This window comes from Sebastes umbrosus, chromosome 4 (genome assembly GCF_015220745.1).
Source record: "Sebastes umbrosus isolate fSebUmb1 chromosome 4, fSebUmb1.pri, whole genome shotgun sequence".
NCBI classification, from domain to species: domain Eukaryota; kingdom Metazoa; phylum Chordata; class Actinopteri; order Perciformes; family Sebastidae; genus Sebastes; species Sebastes umbrosus.
This window is the reverse complement of record NC_051272.1, coordinates 37589359-37614346: the sequence shown is the minus strand read 5'-3', so window position 1 is coordinate 37614346 and position 24988 is coordinate 37589359. Positions and strand designations below refer to the sequence as shown.

The 24988-nt window shown below is 39.8% G+C and overlaps 2 protein-coding genes across 2 annotated transcripts in view; both read right to left on the bottom strand.

The window, feature by feature from the left end:
• Positions 1-24988, bottom strand: part of LOC119486724 — a 1187645-nt gene that overhangs the window by 573292 nt on the left and 589365 nt on the right. The window lies entirely within an intron of this gene.
• Positions 1-24988, bottom strand: part of LOC119487023 (spondin-1-like) — a 164677-nt gene that overhangs the window by 98085 nt on the left and 41604 nt on the right. Inside the window, exons 4-5 of the mRNA XM_037767648.1 lie at positions 2332-2405; positions 1268-1390 (exon numbers count right to left, since the gene is read on the bottom strand). Coding sequence (XP_037623576.1) covers positions 1268-1390; positions 2332-2405 — 197 coding nt within the window. The remainder of the gene's footprint in view (positions 1-1267; positions 1391-2331; positions 2406-24988) is intronic.

Here is a 24988-nt window from a genome sequence, read left to right as displayed (position 1 = left end):
GATCAACAAAGCAGGCAGATATTTTGGCGGGTAGTGGACGGGTAAAACCTGAAGGAGGCAGCAGTGCAACACATAGGATGCCAGCTGCCGTAAAACCCAGAAGAAGAAGAAGATACTGTATTTTGGCGGGTAGCGAGCCGCGGTCAAATGTTGCGATCGTCATTTCCGGTAGGCGCCGCTGAGTATTCCATTTGAGACGACCCTGCCCCGTTGAAATTCACACACTACTCAATTAAGTGTAAGTCAGTGCACTACATAGAAGTGTACTTCAGGAAGTACGTGGATTGGAACACACTGCCTGTTTCCAGTTGTTATGCTAAGCTAAGCTAACCAGTAGGTGACTGCAGCTTTGTATTGATCTGACTCTTGACTAGAAAGCAAATAGGTGTATTTCCCAAAATGTCAAGCAGTTTATTTACCAGTTGTTATTTCAGTAAACTGACTTGGAGTAACCAGTGGGCATCTCCGAGAGAAGTGAAGGCAATGCTGAAGTGACTTAAACTTGCATTCTTTCTAACAGCCAGCAGGGGGCGACTCCTCTGGTTGCCAAAAGGAGTCTGATTGTATAGAAGTCTATGAGAAAATGAGCCTACTTCTCTCTTGATTTATTACCTCAGTAAACATTGTAAACATGAGTTTATGGTCTAAATCGCTAGTTTCAAGTCTTCTTCAATACAGCATGATGTTCATTTAGTGAATTATGGTCCCATTTAGAGTCAGATAGACCATAAAGCAGGGGATGCTTTAGGGTGTGGCTACCTTGTGATTGACAGGTCGCTACCACGGCGTTGTCCGGTCTGGGAGTTGTCCTTGTTTTTGTCTTATAACTTTAACCCTTTTACAGTGTGTTTTCAGTTAATAAAAAATGAATTATAACCTTTTTGGTCGCCTAAAACGTCTTATTCAGCATTCGGTTGTACTTAACTCCACCCTCCCGTGTCACTTCTGGTTCCAAAAGTCCAAGATGGTGACAATCAAGAACCAAAAATGTCGACGGACAAAATTGCCTGAACTCGAGGGCTTCAAAACGGCAGACCAAAAACCGATGGGCGACGTTACGGTGACTACGCTTACTTGTTATTTACAGCGTATGGGAATAACCTGTGCTGGAGCACTGATCTTATCCAGGCTTCTCACCATTTTTGTGGCCATTTTTCTGACAGTGTTTTTCTTTATCTGGGTCATTTTCTAACAAAACCCTTTATACCATAACCCAGTGGCGTGTCCAGACTTTTTTGACTGGTAGTGGTCAATGGTTTGAACTCACTTGGGTAGTCTTTGGGATGTACTTTCTCTGACCAGTTGCCGAAGAAGGTGAGTCTGTACTTGGCTGTTCCGCAGGCGCAGCACTCCATAACAGGAGCCTCTGTAGCTTCACCGAACACATGCTCTGCAGGGAGACAGGACGTGAACATTAGAACACACGTGTTAAGATTTAAGGGTAGACAAGGTGCACAAGCCAAATAAATGATAGAAATGGCAAACAAATAGGGATCAGCCAGTGTGCAAGCTTTGACACAAATTCACACCTGCATAAATTAACAGATAACCGACTACAATTTGGACCCAGTGAGAATGTCACAAAATTACATCCCTGGAATAAACTGGTATTTAAATGACAGATCAGCTTTGACGCAGACTCATAAATATTCAAATATTAGCCTCAACCAATGTTTTGCAAAGATAGGTCAAGGGGAGTGCTTGAATATTTATGAGTCTCCAAATTATTCGAAAAGAAATCCTCATTTGACATCTAAGTTATAGCAGGATGAGTCAAACATCGGAGGCACCCAACTTAAGTCAGCAAATTGAAACAGGGTGGCTTGATTGGCTTGCATAATAGCCTGGAAAATTAGATTCCGGTGAGGAGAGGAAGATTGTATGAAAGTCAAATTCCCCTGAGAATAAGTTAGAAAAACCATATGTCCGGGCTCTGGGTTTTATGGTACAATAGACGTGTGCATCAGAGCTAAAAGAGTCCTGTCGCCTCACTGTCTCACAACTGTTTATTTTGGGGGGGCGATAGCTTTCCAATTCTGGCACTTTTCTCTTCAGTGAAATCACAGGTAACATAAAAACTGTGGCGCTGCTCTGTGTTGGAACACAAAGGAATATTTAAATCCCACAGAGACTCCCAGGAGATCCATAATTCGTTGTCCTCACAGTTTCCCCCGCTGCCTCTGTTGGCCTCATATTCTTTTAAACATGGTATGAAAGACTGGGAGATGTTCTGTTCAGAATTGGGGGGGAACGACAGATAGAACAAGGGATAATGGCACCATAATGGGCGGTCAAGGATGAAAAGAGGAAATGATGGGCAGCTGTCATTACCTTTCTCACACAGTCGAATAGTGAGAGAGCCTTCGTCCTGGAAATAAATGATTCTCTTCTGGACAATACTGGCCCTGGAGAGACAGAGAAATATAGTGAGGAAGGGAAAGGAAGAGGAAAGTTGATAAATTATGAGAGAAAAGGGAGGGAAAGTTGGATAGTAAGAGAGGTGCAAAAAATGCATTAGATGGATACCACTGTAGTGTTTTTTTTTTTTCAATATCTGATCCATGTAATCCTTGGCGAGAGGGGAAGGTAATGGGTTCCCTGATGTTTCACAGTGGATACACATCTTTTCACAGTACACAGCACTGTATTCTCAGGACCTCATGACACAATCGCACTGCCGCAGTATGAAATGTAACAGAGCAATCATGCCCAGGGACATGAAGAAGAGAGAGCTGGAATTACAGTCCGAAGCGGGAATATAGATCTTTACAGACTGCGGACAGACCCAGATTCTAACGTATGAGCTAATATTGTTTGGAAATGAAACAGTCCCAATGATAATAGGTTGTTTTTACCAGAAGCTGTTACATTCCTCTCCAGTATAAAATGAAATGCATTTCTCATATGTCACAGATAGAGCTGTAAAGCTTTGTGTAATGCCACTCCTAAGGAAATTCTGAGGTGACAAAGAGGGTATAACAATTGTCAGTGGAACAATAAGGCCTTGCAACACGTTTACAATAGTTTTGCATTCCATTGCAATAGAGTTGCATACACTCCCAGTACTTTGCCATTCCTTTTGAATAGTTCTGTAAGTTTACACCTACATTTAAAACACTTTCTTTCACTACTGTGCTGCCATAACAGCCGATTAGACTGTTATGAGGCTATTAAATAGGTGTTATTAGTTGCTATAATCCCCATAGATGTGAATCAATAGGGACCTACTATGCACCACTAGTAGGTTTTATCATCTATTCACATGGGAGATCACCAAAAGAAGGTATAAAACAACATGACAGCGACCTCTAGAAATTATGACAGGAAGTCAGGCGCTGTAGTATAGACACTGTGAAACTCCACAAAATACAGGGTTTTCACCAAGGACACCGAAGTTCGCATCCCATGTGAAACAATGTGTAGTTGTCTTTGTGTTTGTAGTTATTTTAACCCAAAACACAATATTTTTCTCTAAACTTAACTAAGTGGGTTTGTTTTGCCTAAACCTAAAGAAGTTGTAGATTTGTTGCATAAACTTAAAGAAGTTGTAGTTTTGTTGCCTTGATCAAAAAAAATTGTAGTTTTGTTTCCTAAACCTAAATAAGTTGTAGTTTTATTTCCTAAACCTAAAGAAATTGTAGTTTTGTTGCCTAAACCGAAAGAAGTTGTAGTTTTGCTGCCTAAACCGAAAAAAGTTGTAGTTTTGTTGCCTAAACCTAAAGAAGTTGTAGTTTTGTTGCCTTGAGCGAAAAAGAAGTTGTAGTTTTAATGCCGAAACCTAAAGAAGTTGAGTTTTGTTGCCTAAACCGAAATAAGTTGTAGTTTTGATGCCTAAACCTAAAGAAGTTGTAGTTTTAATGCTGAAACCTAAAGAAGTTGTAGTTTTTTTGCCTAAACCAAAAGAAGTTGTAGTTTTATTGCCGAAACCTAAAGAAGTTGTAGTTTTGTTGCCTAAACCGAAAGAAGTTGTAGTTTTAAAGTCGAAACCTAAAGAAGTTGTAGTTTTGTTGCCTTGAGCGAAAAAAGTTTTAGTTTTTTTGCCTAAACCTAAAGAAGTTGTAGTTTTTTTTGCCAAAACCTAAAGGCAAAACCTACAGAAGTTGAAGTTTTATAAAGAAGCCTTTTTGATCATGTTTGTGACATTTCATTTAGTTTTACAACATGCTAGTATGTGTTGCTTCTAAGTTTCACTTTCACTTTTACAACGTAGTTGGTGTAGTAGGCCTCTAATGACCAACATCTATGGTGCTTATAGCGACTGATAACGCCTATTTAATGGCCTGTTAACAGTCGAATTGGGTGGCCATAAACAGTTGGATGAACTAGAAAAAGATGTGAATTTTAGCCCTTTACATAAATTGTAATAAAAAAAAACATAGAAACCGAGCGAGCAATTTAAAACAATTTGTCTGATAGAAATCTGTGTGTTGTTTTTTTCTCTCTAAATCAGGTTTCTTAAACTTTTTTGACTTGAGACCCAAAATTGAAATTGTGTGCGCCCCAGGGCCCCAAGCTCATGACCGCATAATTTCTACATGAGCCTTGAGATAAAATACTCAAATTTATAGAACTGCAGCAAATCATATCACATAGTGTCACAAACCTTGTTTTACATTTCTGAACTAACATTAGGCTACCTGTTGGTGACTGAGGTTGCTCTCCTGGGGAAAACAGCTTTACTTCTGTCCCTTGAAGTTTTCTGCTTTGTTCTGGAAGAACACCCGCAACTTTCCTTTAGAAGGTGGCTGCTTCGTATGCCATCTCCTCATTGTTTCTAATTACTCTGACACACCATACAAAAGATATTTGTTCTTTGTATGTTGTGACATAATTTTATGACATTAAAATTGAAGTAAATCAGTTAAGCAAGTTAAGCTGGTTTACTAAATGGATTTCCACTATATTTTGGTCTTTTTTATATATGTCCCTGCACATGTCTTCACTTGGTTTGTAATCACTTTATAACACAATAAAATAAAAAAAAATAAACGTGTGGTAATTTGTAAATAATAGTAATAATCCACAATTAAAAATCCGTACTATATTCATTCATGGAGCTCTCCAAGTCATTGCATGTTCTAGAACACTGTCCGGCACATATTTCAGAATAAAAGACTTGTGTTAAACGCTTGAGGGCTTTTATTTCGAAATGAAAGCAGAAAGTGTTGATTTAAACCTCATGCTTTATCAATTCATGGAGCTCTCCAAGTCACTGCATGCTCCACAGCGCTGACTGCTCATATTTCAGAATAAGAGACTCGTTTAACAAATGAAGGAATTCTGTCCATAGAAAAACGCTTGAGGGCTTTTATTTTGAAATGAAAGCAGGAAGTGTTGATTTAAAAAGAATTCTTTACTTTTTTTTCATCTCAGTAACATATTCTACGGATAGACATTGAAACTGTAGTAATGTTGCTGATATGATGTAAATATACAGTCAATAGATCAACTTCACTATTTGTTGTTGCTGTGAAATGCGTGCGGCACGCGTCAAAAATAGGCAAGACCTCTATTTTCTAGAAGAGACGCACCTGTTAACACGGACGCCGAAATAAAAAACAACAGGTAACGCAGCCGCCACGCACGCCTGGCGTTCCTTGTGTGTCCCAGGGCTTATAGTGTCATTAAAAGCGCCCTCCGACAGGCACTGAGTCCAGCTGTAGCTTGCTGTCTCCTCATCTCCTGTCCTCTACCTTCTCTGATCACCTGTTTCTCCTCCTTTGCTGTCTCATTCAGACCGTTCAAAGAAAATCACTACTTTATCCTAAAGCCCACATTATTGCGTCATCTGCAGCTGGACTCGGTGTCTGTCGGAGGGCTCTTTCAATGTCACAATTAGCCAGTGCTGATGCAGTGATCTCCATTTCAGCGTCAGTTTATGAAATGGACTGTTTTGTCCTTGGTTTTAACATTGTAAAACTCTACCGTTGTAGCTGTGTAACTGAGCCGAGCCAACCAACCTTGTGATGTCACAGGCTAGAGTAGCCTACTGCAACATGGCGGCGCTCTTCCCATGAAAGTTAAAACAGATCTTCTTTTTTCTTTTAAAGATCCCATATTATGCTCATTTTCAGGTTCAAACTTGTATTTTGTGTTTCTACTAGAACATGTTTACATACTTTAATGTTCAAAAAATCCTTTATTTTCCTCATGCTGTCAGCCTGAATATGCCTGTATTCACCCTCTGTCTGAAATGCTCTGTTTTAGCGCATTTTGACAGAATGGCAACAGAATTGTGTTGCTATGCAAACAGCTTGGGCCCATGCTTACTTCCTGTCAGCTGATGACATTCACATCCACTGTAACCAGGAATAAACTGGGACACATTTAGAATGTTTACGTTTAAAATTGTGTCAAGGGACTAAATATTGTATATTCGTGACATCACAAATGGGCAGAAATCCTGACAGCTTGTTTCAAATGCAGAGTTTCTGAATACGGGCTGTGTGTATTTCCCTGTGGATTGAGCGTTTCGATACTTTCACAGTATTTATATAGGACTTAAACCTGCTTTATAATAAAAAAAACATGATAATCTCACTTTTTTATAATATGGGACCTTTAAATGCTGACATTTGACATGTGTATTATATAATTGTTCATTAGAGTGGAAGTCCATTTAGTAAACCAGCTTAACTTGGTTGAACGTTTCATTTCCAATTTAATATGTGTAAGACAATGAGAATGGATAATTCTCCCAGAACCCAGAACTAACTCTTCAAAGAAACCTGTTCTATCCTTTCACTGGAATCATTGGCTTAATCATTTATCAGACATTCTGTGAATAAGATGACTTTTAAGAAACAGCTGAATAGATAGCTAATGAGGCTAGACTGACTCATACAGGGTTTATATAGTTTATTATGACAGGATTATAATGGGGAGGTGGTGTTCTATATAGCGTGGTTATGGGCATGTGTATGCTGCAGCACTGCTGACTATATCACAGGCTACTGCTGTTTTATTAGGCAGTAAATACATATACTACTTAGTTATGTGTATGTATGCGCATATAATTATATTCAGTTATGTTTAATTAATCACATAAAATTGTTGTAGTTTATGTTCTGATAACAGAAAACAAATAAATAAATAAACAGACAGGAATGCATGTAAAGGAAAAAAAATATGCATAAAAATGTCCTGGTAACAAACGGTTGGCAATATAAGCAGATGCTGGTGCGAGGCAGAGCCACTACAAGAGTCATAAAGGCTCCGTGGCCAGAAACACTACCCTGGACTTTGAGAAGCAAATTAAAAAGAAAAATATATCTAAATAAATATATGTTACTAAAACTAGATCATGTCTTTCCACTGCTTAATGATCTATTATTCATTTTCCTTGTGATTTATTAGCTTATAGGGCTGTATTTCTTTTAAATGGGGAAATGGTTTGGTTGTAATGTTCAGTAACCTGCGAAATTGTCTTTAAAACCAGCATGAAAAAAAACGTGATAAGATCAGGGTTCGTGATCCTGCCTGAAAGAAATGGCGATATATTTTTGCCGTAGCACCCACTCCTAATACAATATATAATTTATAAACTAATTATTTCTTATTAAACAAACTAATGATAAACTAAGATTACAGGTCCCATATTGTAAAAAGTGAGATTTTCATGTATTTTATATTATGAAGCAGGTTTAAATGCTTTATAAATACTGTTCAATTTTTAAACGCTCAATATACGGAGAAATACACAATCCGTATTCAGAAATTGTGAGTATGAAACAAGCCGTTAGGATTTCTGTCCATTTGTGATGTCACAAATATACAATATCTAGACCATTACATGGTTTTAAACGTAAATATTCTAAATGTGTCCCAGTTAATTTCCTGTTGCAGTGTATGTGAATGACATCAGCTGACAGGAAGTAAAAATTGACCCAGACTGTTGTCTAGCAATGCAAGTCCATTGCAATTCCGTTGAAATGCAACAGAACGGAGCGTTTCAGACAGAGGGTGGATACAGGTATATTCAGGCAGACAGTACGAGGAAAATAAAGTTTTTTTTTAACCTTACAACATGTAAACATGTTCTAGGAGAAACACAAAATACAAGTATGAACCTGAAGATGAGCATGATGTGTCCCCTTTAAGTTGGACACACTGTGACTGACCGCTGTAGCCTGGGGGATCACTTAAAGCTGCAGTAGGCAGAACGTTTTTGGCATCGTTGGGCAAAAATTCCATAATAACCTTTCAGCATATTGTAATTCAAGTGTTCTGAGAGAAAACTAGACTTCTGCTCCTCCTCAAGTATAGACCTGAAAATGAGCACGATATGAGACCTTTAAATGAGATGAAATTATAGCATTACTAATAATTAGTAAACATTATTAATTATCATTTTGTTGTTTATTAACAGTAAAATAACTATTAATCAAGTTAAATTAACTATCAATTTACCATTTATAAATGATGGTTATTATAAAGTGTTACCTCTATCTTTAGTAGAAGAAAAGTTTGTGGACAGCAGACAACGAACTGTGACTGTTGCAAAGTCTGAGGATAATCAAGCTTCACAGTCAGAATGCCTCAGATTTAGCAGATTTTTGCTTCAGAAAATGCCACAAAAATATACTATGCGATTGTATTATATAAATTGCAATATGTAACGATTATGTAACTATTATTTTTCTACAAGCAGTCTTTGTGTCACAGCAGCAAGTTCTCCAGAGTGTCTCTGAGAGAAATGATATGAAAGTGAACTGAACAGCGCTGACTCTGAAGACAGAGGAGGGACTGGAGACATTAAGTAGGAGTTATCGGTTGTATTGCTCCTATAAATCTTACACAGACTGAATGGTGCAATATACCCTGCAACATGAGTTGACTGCTTGGGCATGAAATTGAAAAACAAAAGTGAACAGACTATTATTGAGCTATAGTTTTTAAGTAAATTCTGTAATAGTTTCGATGAGGCTAATGGTCAATTGGTTTATTTATCAAATAAATTCATCAATAAATCATTTGGAAAGAAGGTTTAACATATTTTCACTGTGAGCTTTCAGTAAAAAACGATTCACACCTACAGTTACACCTACTGCCTTTCTTTATTTAAGATATCTCCTCTTCGCTAGACGGATCTGTTCAATCCGTGCGTCAGTTTGTGAGTTTACTCGGCTCTATTTTGAAAATGTGTCAATTGCAGGCCACTGCACCTCAGAGAAGGCAGACAATAATAGAGATATGTGTAGGAGGAAAAAAGTTCTAACAATATTGCTGCATTTCCCTCTGGTCCTAAAGAGGTCATAGAGTACTTAATATAGCAATAGAGCAAGAGTCTTGAAAATTGGTCTACTTCACATTTACCTTGAAATTGTGCAGATTTCCTAACCCACATTATGACATTTTCATAACATTTTTCACTTACATTATCATTTTTAATTACCAATAACCAAAACCATGACATTTTCAGATGCCTGTTTCATACATCTAAACCTACCCAAAGGTGTTTTAAACTAGGCATTAACTTCGACTAACTACTTCCGAGTAGTCATGAGTCTGAATTGAAATCTTTCAGCATTTCATTAAGAAAGTGGTTAGAATGCAGATTTAAAACATTAACATTAAAGGTCCCATATCGTGCTCCTTTTCAGGTTCATACTTGTATTTTGTGTTTCTACTAGAACATGTTTACATGCTATAATGTAAAAAAACCACGTTATTTTCCTCATACTGTCTGCCTGAATATACCTGTTAATTCACCCTCTGTCTGAAACGCTCTGTATTGGCTAATTTCAACGGAATTGCAACAGAATTGCATTGCTAGGCAACAGTTTGGGTCCATGTTTACTTCCTGTCAGCTGATGACATTAACATACGCTGCAACCGGAAATAAACTGGTAAACATTAGGAATTATTACGTTTAAAACCGTGTAATGGTCTAAATATTGTATATTTGTGACATCACAAATGGACAGAAATCCTGACGGCTTGTTTCAAACACACAATTTCTGAATATGGGCTGTGCGTATTACTCCGTATATTGAACGTTTCAATACTGTCACAGTATTCATATAGCACTTATTATAAACCTGCTTTATACTATAACAGACATGACAATCTCACTTTTTACAATATTGGACCTTTAACATTAACATAGTATCTAACAGATGCTTTTAAGGCTGCAATCATAGACTTTTCACTTGACTCTTTTATTGTGGCTACTTGGAGGCAGCGGAGCATGTTGCAAACAAAACATTTACATATTATCACCTTATAAAGTTTGTGATGCGTTAGAAAGCAATTGCTTATTTACATATCCAGCAGACACAGAGCATTCATTTACAGTCTCTGCCAACTCCTGAAAGAAGCATTTGGCTCTTTAGTTGCTAAATGCTCCGGTATGTTCACTAGCTGGTCACTAATGTTGTCTGTCTGCTGTTTGGTGCTGGGCAGGTGGTGAATAATGGTTTTATAAGATTTGGTCTTACCAAAACATACCAAAACAAGCCGAAAGACACTAAAACTGTCTGCAGAGCTGGGGGGAACTTCAGAGTCGTATAATAATTATCTTGGTTCGTTCAAAAGTAACGCGAGAGGGGTACCACGTGCGTCAGTCTCCGATTGCCGAGGGGCGCTGACCAAGCAGCGGTATTTGACAAGTTGGGAGTGAGAATGTGTTGCTGATGCGCATCTTCGTTACACATTGCTTGAGGGAACTATAATATTAGGTATTCAACCGTCAATTCTAACGTAGCTCCTCAGGGTTTGAAGCTGTTGTTTTAATAATCTAACTAGTGACAACACATGAGTTAAGGTTGTAAGAACTATAGCTGTTGGTAGTTGTTGATTTTGCTTGCCGATATGCCGAATTGTAATTTTATGGGTTATTGTTGTTCGGACAATTAAAGGGACTGTTTGTAACTTCTTACCCTTATAAATCATTGTGGGTCGGTGTCCCATGCGCGCTCCCGTGTGGCTACGCTGTTCAGACTCAAACTCCAACACAAACTACACGGAAGCACCAAAACCTCTTGGTTGTATCTAGTGAAGCCCGTCTGTTAAACAGTGTTGGCCGCGGTCGGAGGACGCGGGGGAGACCGTAGCTTTGGTCTCCAGGACCGGAGTCTCTGCTGTACTCTGCTCCTCTGCCTGCTTGCCTTCACTCACACACCGCTCTCGTTCTCGCACTTTCGCTCCACCTCACGTGCATGCGTGCACACTACACACTGCAGAAGAGTTAGTTTACCTCTGAGAATATTTAGTGAATGTACAGTGGACGTTTGTGCAGAAATAACTGCTGCAGCTCCTCCAGACCAACAGAGGTTTCCCGTGTCTTGTGAAGTGACGGGGCTCCGCAGAGAGAAACGTTATCGTCTCAGACCAAAACTCCGGTGTCTCCCCTGTTCCCTCCGGCCGCGGCCGCTTGGCTGAGGCAGGAAAAGCCAACACTAGGATCAGCATTGATTCATGGAGAGACCTTCGTCTGGTCAGCTAACATTACTGCCAAGCAGCTGAGCACAAGCGCGAGCAACAGGACGCTGACTTTTGTTGACTTAACGGCCACAGGTGTCGCTGTTAACAAGACATTTATGATTCTTACAAACAGTCCCTTTAAGCTAAGACAACTAATATGTGCTAATGTTAGTTGTCACTTGTTGCGACCGTAAATATTCACGTAAACTGCAGCCTGATGCACACCGGTGTCGGCTAGCGAAGGCAGAGGCAGCCTCCGTCAAACTCAACCGTTTATCCGTTTTTTCCACACTAACTGGCAACCGGATCACTGACGACACAGAGATACCACGTGATACCAACATTGTTATATTATTAGCTCACAAGCCTTGTTAGAAGTGGGAACCAAACGTCAAATATCTTCCACAGAGATAAACAAAACAATTTTTTTTAATTTTGGACCCATCAAAAATTGATTAATTCACAAGCATATAATTAAAAAAATACTTTTATCCTGCACCTTTCTAAAAGCTCTGTAGATGTATTATTTAAAAAAAAATATATATATTGGTCTACATGGAAATGTTATCAATAAGGCCTTTAACCAAATGATTTGACTTGATCACAGACCGCAGCATCTCGTCTGCAGCTTTCTCCCCTAACATCCCCTCAAACAGTGAGATTTGATCGCTGCTCTTTCCTTTTGTCATTTCCCCTCTGACTGTGGGCTTCAGCACCAAGCTTCTCCCTTTAGATCTGGACTGTAGGGTAAGCAAATCCAGTGTAGCTTCTCTTCTGTCAAATAGCACATCCATGGAGCTGATGTGGTGAGACGCCTCTGACATTTGCTGCTATACTGTAAATGTTTGGCTGCAAAATGTAAAGCAGATGCCTATAAGATGGCGCTTTACTCTGAATAAACGTTGAAAAACTAAACGACAATGCAACTTTTGCCTACGGGTAAAAAAGAAAATTTGAAACACGCTAATCTTGCAACACTTTGAACAAAGAATATTAATATTTCCATATCTATATTTTTCCATGTTTCCAACTTGCCATACTGCTGTTGACATTTTTTTTTCATATGCAATGCACTCCTCCCCGCCTCCATCTGTTCAGGTTTGTTATTAAACCTGCTTCCATTAGCATCTCTTGCCTCATGCATTATATATATTCCACATCTCAGCGACATGTCTGCTGACTTCTCCTCTGTGTACCCTGGAGGCTTGGACAGCGCTCCGCCGCTGAATCTCCGGCACGCTGTTTGGATTCATGTGGGGAACTCCCCAGAGAGGAGCACCAGCACATACAGCTGTGTGACTGTTCATACAGTAATGTTTTCACCCCATGACAAGTACTCCTGACTGCAATAATAAACAGCACGGAAGTGAAGAAAAAGGAACTTCAAGTTACTTAAAAATAAATCGGTTCATCCTGTTTACTTTTATTGTGTTTATTTATTTCCACATAGACATCAGACCGGCACATACGGGTACTTCACAAAAAAGACAAGGCCGTGCCCCCTTTTTTAGACTTCGATGCAATTTGACGTATGTTTGGATTGTAATTTTGACAAGTTCATATGCATTCATCTCTCGTTATACAAACGTTTGTTTTATACACTAATAATTATTTTGTGACCTTGCTTGAAACTGAGCGTTCGCGATACCTTAATAAATAAGATTGACCACCACCATGTCCCTTCAGTCCTCCCCCGTCCAACACAGCTGCCGGATATAGCTTATCCAGACTTCTATGCATATCTGATTGAATCCCGTCAGGCTGTGTTGTCTGTAATTAACCAACATGTTAATAACCAACTGTTTGATCTATAGGCTGGGATTTAGTTGGAGACGACAGTCTGATGCTGCTATAACATTAATGTATGAGTGTGTTCCAATCCACGTACTTCCAGAAGTACACTTCAATGTAGTGCACTGTGTGCACTCTGTATTTACTTGAGTAGTGCGTGTATTTCAGCAGGGTAGGGTCGTCTCAAATGGAATACTCTGCGGCGCACTTACCGGAAACGACGATCGCAACATTTCACCGCGGCTCGCTACCCGCCAAAATATCTTCTTCTTCTTCTGGGTTTTATGGCAGCTGGCATCCTATGTGTTACACTGCTGCCTCCTTCAGGTTTTACCCGTCCACTACCCGCCAAAATATCCACCTGCTTCGTTGAAGAAAAAAATGAAAGCAGAGTGGAAATTACGTTTCCAACGTCGTCGCCTACGCCTACGATGTGTCCTCCTGTTGGCTGAAAATGCACCAGTACGTTTACGTATTGTTTTATTCTGTTATCTACGTATGTTTAAATAGTGGTCGTGGTCCCGCCCCTTCCGCTGCGTAGCCAAGATGGCGACAATTGAGTGTGAAAAGTGTCCAGCTTTCCACACTCAACAATTTGACCGTTTTGAGTACAACATCCGGGTACTTTGAGTTCACTGCATTTTGCCGTACTTCCTAGTGTGAACGCACTTATGCACTTAAAATAGTAAGTGTAAGTACAGAAGTACGCGGATTGGAACACACTCTATGACTGTATTACTGCAGCAGCCTCCCACTCAAGCTAATGTTAGCTAGCCATGCTAGTCACAGTCGCCAGCATCATTTAGCCATTTACCGCACTGAAAGTGAATATTCACGTATCATATGTGCCTCAAATCTCATTGCGAAAGCCTCAGTTAACCCGCTACACAACAGCTTTTCGGCATCTTCTATTTTCTCTCATGTGACGGCGAGTTTCTTTCCCCCAAATTGATGCACAGCCTCGGCGAGGACGCCATGCTGGTCTCGTCTATAGTTGGAGCCATAGAGCTCCTCTATTATATCACATTTTTAAGACATGGCAGGGGAACAAATTGGAGATCATCAGGACACCCGCCACTTTGGCAGGCAGGGAAAACGCTAGAGATGGGAATAGAGAACCGTAGTTGTCTGATTCCTTGGTATCTCATGCCTCCGTGACTATGGACTCCTCTTATTGATGTTTCAGACAGTTACGCTGCACAATGACGCATACGCACGCTGTATCATGTTTCAGTTTGTTTTGGACGGGAGCCACGATGGAGAGAAAAAAAGCACTCAACAGCGTGGCGCTACTAAACCTGAGGGGACGCACCCTATTTTTCCCTGATAAAGCAACACTGTGAACAACACATCTGTGTCTAAATCAACAGGCTGAGAGTTAGTAACGTTAGCTGTTAGCAGCCGGTGGGCAGCACAGTCCTGCTTCGTTAAAAAACGGAGCAACTAACGTTAAGGGAGGTGCCATTGAGTTATTACTATGAGCCGCTCAAACTCTGCACAGGAAAAATGGCTAATGGCTGAAGGTAAATTACAACATCATCATGATGCGTTCAAATGTAATCTCGTAAAATTAGGTTTTTGGCATGAATAAATTCAGTTGTTTGAAGGAGATGTTTTCACATCAATATAAAATAGATATTAAAGAGGGTATTATGACCTGTTTAACTTCATAACAAATTACCAAGATTTTTTTAATCAAAGCAAATATTTAAATAATCATAATCACTTGAATTGTGTGTTTGTATGCAAATAACCACTATAGATGACAATAACAAAGTACAGTACAGTACTGTGTACAGTACCCTCCCTCCCCCCAAAAACAGGGCTCCCCCAGAAGCTACGGTGTAATTGGAACACTGTAATTTACCGTCTATATAATGTTTTTTAAGTTAAATATATCAAACATTGAATGACATCAGATCTAAAACGTTATTCTTTCATTTAGCGCAGAGATTTCAAAAGTGTCAGATAAAATTTCTGAGTGGCAGACAAAAAAAAAGGTTAATTTCAGACCCTGCCTGCCAACATGACAGCAGTGGATAAAATCATTTACTAAAAAACTCCAAATTAACCTTCCCTGTACCACTGCAAATTGGGATGGTACCTTGGTGAAATACTAGTAAAAAGCATGTCAGAAGGCTCTATGATTGCTGCTCCTATTATAATTTGGACGGCCTCGCTAATCTAACTATAAATCAAGGTATCTTTTATTTATTTATTTAACCTTTATTTAACCAGGAGGTCCCTTGAGATTAAAATCTATTTTTCAAGGGAGACCTGGCCAAGATGGCACACCATTACAAAGTTACAAAAATTATACAGTGGAGCATGTTAAAACAGACAAAAGACAACAGATACACAATACAAAATCCAGTTTAGGAATAGCAATTGCACTCTTCAGTTACACAGTTTTTTATCAGAGCTTTGAACTCTCCCAGGGAGACAAAATCATGAAGCTGTAGTGTGTTCTGAAGGTTATTCAAAGACCAGGGCACAAAATAGGAGAAAGCTGCTCTACCAAGTTCCGAGCAAATCCTCTGTACCTGGTAGAGCAGCCTTCAATTGGAGCGAAAGTTCTAATAGCTGTTGGTGAGTGATAGGAGATTACACAGATATGCTGCTGTCTCCTTAGGCTTAACGAAGACCAGGAGACCAGATCATAAAGTACACAATAATGTGTATGGGATAATGAGTTAGATATAAAACACAGAGAACTGTGATACACAGAATCTAGGCAGTGAAGTGTAGAGGAGGCAGCATGCATGTAAATAATGTCCCCATAGTCTAAAACACTCAATAATAAAAACCCAGCCTAACCTTCAGTTTCTTCACTAGGTTCTCAATATGCACTCTAAAAGAGAGCCTGTCATCCACCCAAATACCTAAGTACCTGAAGGATGATACTCTTTCAATGGCGTCCCCTCCTAAGGTATGAATGCCAACATTATCTGAGATCTGGGAGTGAGCTCTGGAAAAGATCATGAATTTGTTTTTTTTAGCATTAAGAACCAATTTTAGACAATGATGCCTGCAGCTGCTGAAAGGGATCTGGAGCTCATTAAAAATCTGACTCAGAGAAGAGGCAACTGAGTAGACTATTGTATCATCTGCATAAAGATGCATCTTTGCTGTAAGTATGTCCTTCCCAATATTATTTATAAAAATTAAAAATAAGACAGGGGCTAGAATTGAACCTTGGGAGACTCGTTTAGAAATCCCCATGAAGCTTGACTTGTGACCATCTGTCTGTCTGTCTGTCTGTCTGTCTGTCTGTATGTCCTTTGCATATCTCAAGAACTGTTCATCCGATCAACTTCACACTTGGCGGGCATATTGCTGAGGACCAAAGGGGGTGTCATGTCTAATTTGGTGCAATTTGGACACGTTCAATATTAATAAACTTTGAATAAACAAGCAAACAGCTCTCTATGCAGCAGCGGGAGCAGGGCTTCAGGGTTCAGCGGACTGACTTGAGCATGTCGTCTGCAGTGGGCCGTCCACTGTGGCCAGGCAATCGGCCCGCTCCAAATGGGCACACACATCGACTGGCCACGTGCTCCGATCGGGCACTGCACTAGTACAACACAGCTATTCCGGAGTGATATTATATTAGCCAACGATTAAATAAAACTAGCCGATCCCATCTCAACCATAAAGGTGTGATCAGATTGACTGAACTATATACAACAGCACAAATTGTGGCAAAGACGCACTACTCCTGGGGCTCTTTGACTGCAATTCATGAATGCACAGAAAGGAAACAGCTTTTTTAACAACAGCTAAAGTCTGTACGGTTTAATGTTCAGTGGGTACGTTTGCTTACCATGTCAACATATTCTCATACAAAGGTTCGTATGATATCTTACGAAAACGTATTCATCATTTTTTGTGCGTTTTCCTACAAATGTAGGCAACAAAACTACCTAGTTAAGTTTAAGAAAAAAATTACTTGGTTAGGTTGAGGGAACAAAACTACTTAGTTAGGCTTAGGAAAAGATTGTGGTTTGGGTTAAAATAACTCTGGAAGTGGCGTTACTTAAGTACAGAAGTTACGCAAAAAATAAATCAGCATTAACATTTGGTTTCACACAGGGTACGAACGTAATCGGTGAACTTCTGCGTTGTGCTGGTCAGATAGTAAAGATGCCGTGACAGCGGGATCTCTTCATGGTTGGCCTCTGTTTATCATGATAAACATAGGGAAACAGACCCTCCATGTTAAATCGACTGTATAGGGATCCCAGTATGCAGAAATATTCAAACACATCATTTTTAGAATAGGCAAAAATAACATAGTTATACTGCATTCAAAGGTTGCATGGTTATTGCCCCAAACTGCATGTGATTATCATAAAGTGGGCATGTCTGTAAAGGGGAGACTCGTGGGTACCCATAGAACCCATTTACATTCACTGATCTGAAGGTCAGAGGTCAAGGGACCGCTTTGAAAATGGTTATGGAAGTTTTTCCTTACATAAAATTAGCCTAACTTCGGTTACGTTACATAGCCCGACAAGCTAGAATGACGTGGTTGAACCTGCAACAGCCTCTAAAAGACAGTAAAGTCGAGCCTCATGGGGTTAACTGCATTAGCATGGCTCAAAATGTAGCGGACACAGTACACTGTACTTTAATATGGGTGGCTTTGCTTATGGCTGAAAGTTTTGAAAGTTTATTGTGGACAACCGTGTGTTTTGCTTAGGGTGGAGGTTGGATAGAGGGCCTTCGTCTAATTGTCACATTTCACCACTGCTTGACGGCGATGCTTGACACAAGGTCAGGCGCTCAAAAAAAGTCATTAGCAATCATTCTCTGAGAGCATGAACATCCATACAAATTTTAGGTAAATCAGGTCAGTAGTGTCCTTTGAATATCTCAAGAACCGTTCAACCGATCAACTTCATACTTGACGTTCATATTGCTGGGGACCCAAGGGGGACGGGTGTGTCTAGTTTGGTGCAATTTGGGCATGCATTCAATATGAACAAACTTTGAATAAAGAAGCAAACAGCGCTCTGTGCAGCAGCGGGAGCGTATTGCAAGGTATCGACATACTGCCCCACAAAAAAATCAAAAATCAGCAATACAGTGAGAATCGATTCATATCAGCTTGAATTCAGTTCTGTATTTATTATGCGTGGGACTTTAAAGTTGACATCAAATTGCAGCAAATACCCAAGCAGCAGCGGTGTCCGACAGCTGAGCATGCTTGAAATGATCTAGCCCTGTGATCAGTACAAAAGCCTCGTCTATGTGACTGCTTCAAGACAAAAGAGTTTAGATCGTGCTGTCAAGCAGTTTCCCAGAGTCTCGCAGTTAAAGTTGTGTTGTCACAGAGCGAGCAGACGACTGGTGGCCCTTTCCTCCTCCTCTTTTTCCTCCAAGAAACAGCAGCAAAATACTGATGGGAATATCGAGCAGGAGGTCGGTGTGAGGTGAAAATGTGATGAACGGACGGCCGGAGGGCAGTGATGGAGCAAGAGCAGGAATGTAAGTGTAAATTTGATAACGAGATGAGAAGTCATCAACAGGACAGCAAAACTTTTGGATTGGAAAACAGTCTACCTCACCCAAACTCACTTTCCTTTCATATCTTTCTCTCTCTCTCTCTCTCGGTCTCTCTCTCTCTCTCCCTTTCCGTCTGTCTGTCTGACTCTTTTAGCTCCAGGTGGAAACGTTTCCAGACACTGAAAGACTTTTCAGGAATTTCTGGAGATTAAAGAGCAGATTTGGGCTGAGCTCATCAGAACTACCAGAAGGACCTCGGTGACCTGGGGTGGAAATCACAAAAAAATAAAAAACACAATCTTTAACACTCACACATACACAATCTCACATGTACCCTGACACACCCCGAGGGACTTGTGTATACAGGCATGTCACACTTACGAAAGAGAAAAAGTCAAAACAAGGAAGAAAAATGAAAACCATCCTGCTGAAAATCCTCCTCAAAGCATGCAGGGTTGAAACTGGATGATGCTTTGAAGACGGAGAAAGGAAGGGAAATTGTGTGGGTGACTCACCGTTATTAAAGCAGTCTGGGAAGATTTGACAGTTTCCCCATGAAACAGAAGTGTAATCGAGCTGTTTTTACTATATAGTCTCAAGATATGAACAAAGCTTTCAACGGTTTTCATCTACAGAGGGTATCAAACCTGAGGTTTGGAGATCATTTCAAAGATCTATGTGAGCGAGCATTTGTGAGTTGTTTCCTTTTGAAACTGTGAAACTGTCCGTGGTGGGGGAGGGGGGGTAGAATCACACATCCAAGCAACTTTGTTTGGCTTCAAAAAGATGGTTGATTACCACTAAAAGAAGAAGTAATCATTCTTAAAGTTGCACTAACCAATTGTAACAATGGTATGTGATGATAATGGTAATGGAATGTGATTCTGATTCTGATTCTGAATGTGTCGGTCTTACTGACACACACACACACACACACACACACACACATATATATATACACTAGTAAACTTGTACTACATTTTGGCGAGGAAAAACTGGCATGTCCATTTTCAAAGGGGCCCCTTGACCTCTGACCTCTAGAAATTGTGAATGTAAATGGGTTTTATAGGTACCCACGAGTCTCCCCTTTACAGACATGCCCTCTTTATGATAATCACATGCAGTTTGGAGCAAGTCATAGTCAAGTCAGCACACTGACACACTGACAGCTGTTGTTGCCTGTTGGGCTGCAGTTTGCCATGTTATGATTTGAGCATATTCTTTATGCTAAATGCAGTACCTGTGAGGGTTTATGGACAATATCTGTCATTGTTTTGTGTTGTTAATTGATTTCCAATAATATATATATATATATATATATATATATAAAAATACACATTTGCATAAAGCAGCATATTGGCCAACTCCCATATTGATAAGAGTATTAAATACTATGAGTAACAAAATAAATGAATAAATAAATAATGATGTTATTGAATGTAGCAAAAATAATATAAAAAATAAATGTAGCCATGTAAATGTATTGTTTTAATTTGCTTCTTTATTGATTTACCTTATTATTAATACCCTTATATATTTACTCTTCTGTTTATTTTTCCTTTTAATTTATTTATGTATTTCTTTTTTATTAATTTTTAAATGTATTTATTTATTTTTGCATTTATTGTTTTATTCCTGCATTTATTGTTTTATTTATTTTATAATTATTTTTTAATGCATGTATTTATTTATTTATGCATTTATTTATTTATTCCTGTCCTTTGCATTTCAGCCCTTATTGCCCCAAAATTATTTATTTCTGTATTAATAAAATACAGAATATGAATGAAGGGGTCCGTCATTCAGCATCGGCTGAAACAGTTCAGCTTCAGACGCTTAATCTGCACACCCGTACCGACAAACCAAAATTAAGCAGAACAGTAAATAAATGAGTGAATTAATACAAAGGTAAGTAAATAAAGAAGCTAACTGAAACAGAAATATCAATTTTATGTCCGATTTTATCAGTTAATTAATGGTTACATTAGTAACTGAGCCATTTATTCATTTATTTTTAATTTTGGCAGGTTAATCGCCATAAGGAACTAGCTGGTGAACAATCATATAGATATTTAAAAATAATTATTATAAAAACAAAAAGGAAACACAGCTTCACTTTTTGCACGAGGTAAGTGTCTATGGTAAAAGCTCAATACAATTTGGATGAATATTATCATTTATATAATAATACGTAAATAGTGCACACATGATCAGTTTGTCATTATTTGTAACAATTCCTGTTTTCCTGTTGAGACGAAACGTAGGTCGATCACACAAACAGAGAGAACGGAGGAAAGCAGCATCAAAAAGTACAGCAAACTACAGCTAAATATGTGGCAGGAAAGTTAAAAACATGGTCAACACAAGCGTGGACTTCTTCAGCGCCTGTGTAGGCTTTGCAGTTGCTGATTCCCCCCCCCCCCGCGAAAACTTGACCAACTGAGGAGGAGGAGGGCAGAACTGACAGTACACTTCCTGCCTCGAGGAGAAAATTGCACATTGTGTCTTGAAGTAGTTGTTAGTTCCAGCGCCAGTAACGGCTGAGTCGAGCAGAGCAGATAGAAGCATGATAGTGTGCTGTTTCAAAGCTGCTGACATGCTCCGCTTGCCAAGAAGTGGATTAGTGCGTTTTAACAGCCGACTACTTTCAGGTGTTCAGCTCGCACATCACTTAACTGATACTGAACTTATGGTAAGAAACAAGTGTTCACAGTATGTGGTCGAGAAAGAGCAGCATTGTCTTAAATATGGCTGCAACTAACAGTTATTTTCAAAATTGATTAATTTGCAGATTACTGTTCAATTGTTTTGTCTATAAAATGAATAATAGGGCTGTGAATCGATTCAAATATTTAATCCCGATTAATCGCAAATTAATTGAAATTTTTTTTTATTTGTTCAAAATGTACCTTAAAGGTACTGTTTGTAACTTCTTACACCCATAAATCATTGTGGGTCGGTGACCCGTGCGCGCTTGCGTGTGGCTACGCTGTTCAGACTCAGACTCCAAGACAAACTACAGTGAAGCACCAAAACCTCTTGGTTGTATCTAGTGAAGCCCGTCTGTTAAACAGTGTTGGCCGCGGTCGGAGGACGCGGGGGAGACCGTAGCTTTGGTCTCCAGGGCCGGAGTCTCTGCTGTACTCTGCTCCTCTGCTCCTCTGCCTGCTTGCCTTCTCGCTCTGTCGCTCCACTCTCACGTGCATGCGCGCACACTCCACACTGCAGAAGAGTAAGTTTAGCTCAGAGAATATCTCGTGAATGTACAGTGGACGTTTGTTGCAAAAAATATTTTAATAAATTAATGGAGAGACCTTCGTCTGGTCAGCTAACATTACTGCCAAGAAGCTGAAATATAGAGTGATATTGTGCTTTTAGCCGACATGTGTCTCCTCACTGTTTTGAGCGATGCTCGTTCATGTCTATGTAGAGCGAACACAAGCGCGAGTAACAGGACGCTGACTTTCGTTGACTTAACGGCCACAGGTGTCGCTGTTAACAAGACATTTCTGATTCTTACAAACAGTCCCTTTAAGGGGAGATTTGTGTAATACGCACAAAATTTTATCTTTTTGATTGCTGTACATTGACACAAATTTCCCTTTCAACAATGTATCTTTCGTGCGTTTTTCTAGAAATGTCCAGCCTTTCCAAAATGAAACTACCTAGTTAGGTACGGAAGTTACGTGGAAAAGATCACAGTTTGGGTTAAAAATTAGGGCTGTCAATAGAATTGAAATATTTAATCGTGATCACAGGAACTGCATTTAGCATAAAACAATATGCTCCAATCATAACATGGCAAACTGCAGCCCAACAGGCAACAACAGCTGTCAGTGTGTCAGTGTGACTTGACTATGACTTGCCCCAAACTGCATGTGATTATCATAAAGTGGGCATGTCTGTAAAGGGGAGATACTAGTTCCACATGGTGGTTGGAACTCATATAAATCCTCATGGAGTGTGTTTATATGAACAGGAGTATACCGATTATGATCAGTTTTTTGAAGTATCCCATTTTAGTGTTTGAGCATGAACATCATCTCCCAATTTCAAACTCCCTTATCCAGGTTTTTAGAAACCCAATAGCTGGAATATTCCAAAAGAAACAGGGATACTGTTATACATACCACACAGTCTCACGGCAGTTAATGAAATAACCATGAAATTTAATTTATTTGATTTGTGTACATAGACATAAATTTCCCTTTTTTTTTCGTGACGCTCAGAACAAGTTTCAACAAAATATTTTTTGTGCGTTTACCTATGAATGTCCAGCAACACGTGACGCACAAGTCAATTTCCCCTCCAGTCTTTTCAAAATAAAACTACTTGGGTTTAGGAAAAGAACGACTTGGTTAGGCTTAGTTAGGGGTGGACAATACATTGAATATAGTCGATGTATCGCAGCTTGTCGCGGTATATAAAATGACTATATCGCGAACATCGACTACAAATTGTCATGTGATGTTTTTAAGCCACCCCGCCAGCATGAAACTCGCTTTGGCATTTCCTTCTCTCCCTCCGGCTCCCTCTCACAGACACACACGTCACAGACTCCGCCTCCATCCAGACCTCTCTCCTGGGCGAGTGTGTGTGACGTAATCGGCCGGCATGTTTAAGTTTATGGAGGGAAGCAGCAGAGAGAGAAAGCACGGAGAAAGTGAAAGAACTGAAGCGGCAAAGCGAGTACAGTAGCGAGAACACGGCCAAAGCAACCAGAACCAGCCCAGAGGCAAATGACTCTGACTTCCTCGCTTTCCAAAGCAATCCCATATGATAAAAAAAGTACAAGATGCAAAGAAATCACAGTCGCTGTGAACTACATCGCAATGTTAGCGTAGTTGAAAAGCCCAAATTCAAAAAACTCATTAAGACACTTGATCCAAAATATGAACGTCCAGCTAACAGAACCAAAGCTGTGAGCCTGAAGAAGTGGACCAGACTGCAGGTTTGGCCATACAGTAGGCTGCACCTCGTGATTGGTGAGTCTTTCTACGCTGCTGGGAAAATAATATTTTTTATTATCAGAAATGTTATAACAGCTTACTGGTAAACATAACAATAAGTTACTTAACACTTACTACACACCATTAAAAACTGTGTGTGTGTTGTGTATTTATCAAAATATATAAAGCATGTATTGCCAGATAACTATTGGTTAAAGTGAATACTGTTGGATACTGTTTTGTTAAATTGAACTTGTGATTTCCCCCTTTTTGCATGCAAGATTAAAATAGTTCCAATAGAAACCACTAATGAATATAAACAGGAAGATCTTAATGCAGACATATGCTGCAGGGACTTCAAGAATCATCATATTGGTGTGATTGTATGCATCAAAGGGTTAAATCGAGCATTTATGAAGTCCTTAGAGGATATTTGAAAATATTGCGATATATACTGGAAAAACAAAGTTCGGAAACTTGTGTTTGGTGGATTATTTCTCTGTTGTTACAATGCTAATTGGCATTGTATTTTACATGGTTGGAAAGCCTGTTTATTTACCTTCGCAATGATGTCCAACTTGTAAGGATCATGCATTTGTGGGATGAGCAGCACAGCTTATTACGTGGGGAGCGCCCAAGAAAAATTTGCCAAAATGCTCTGCCAATGGTAAACAGTGTATTCTCATAAGGCTACCAGGAAGCCTGCAATGACTGCCCTTCACCGTCAGGCCCATTTGCGCTGGTGTCGACAACACAGACAATGGAACCTGAACATGTGGGGGAATGTCATGTTCAGTGATGAGTCCAGGTTCTGTCTGCCAAAGTTGGATGGCAGGGTCAAAGTATGGAGACGATGTGGAGAACGCTATGCTGATTGTTGCACCGATCGAGTAACAGCTTTTGATGGGGGCAGTGTCAAGGTGGGGGGCGGCATCTCCCTCACTGGCAAAACAAGGCTTGTCATCATTGAAGGCCATCTCAATGCAGTGAGATATCGGGATGAGATTCTGCAGCCAGTGGCGATCCCATATCTCCACAATCTGGGACCTAACTTCATCCTCCAAGATGACAACGCTCGCCCCCACAGAGCCAGGGTTATCACAGACTACCTCCACAATGTGGGAGTAGAGAGAATGGAACGGCCTGCCAAGAGTCCAGACCTCAACCCAATTCAACACTTGTAGGATCAGCTTGGGCGTGCATGTCATGTTTGTTCCTTGTTACTGATAGAGAGTTCAATCATCCAATCCACCAAACAACTCAAAACAAGAGTCAACACCAACAGGAGAATACACTGTTTACCATTGACGGAGCAT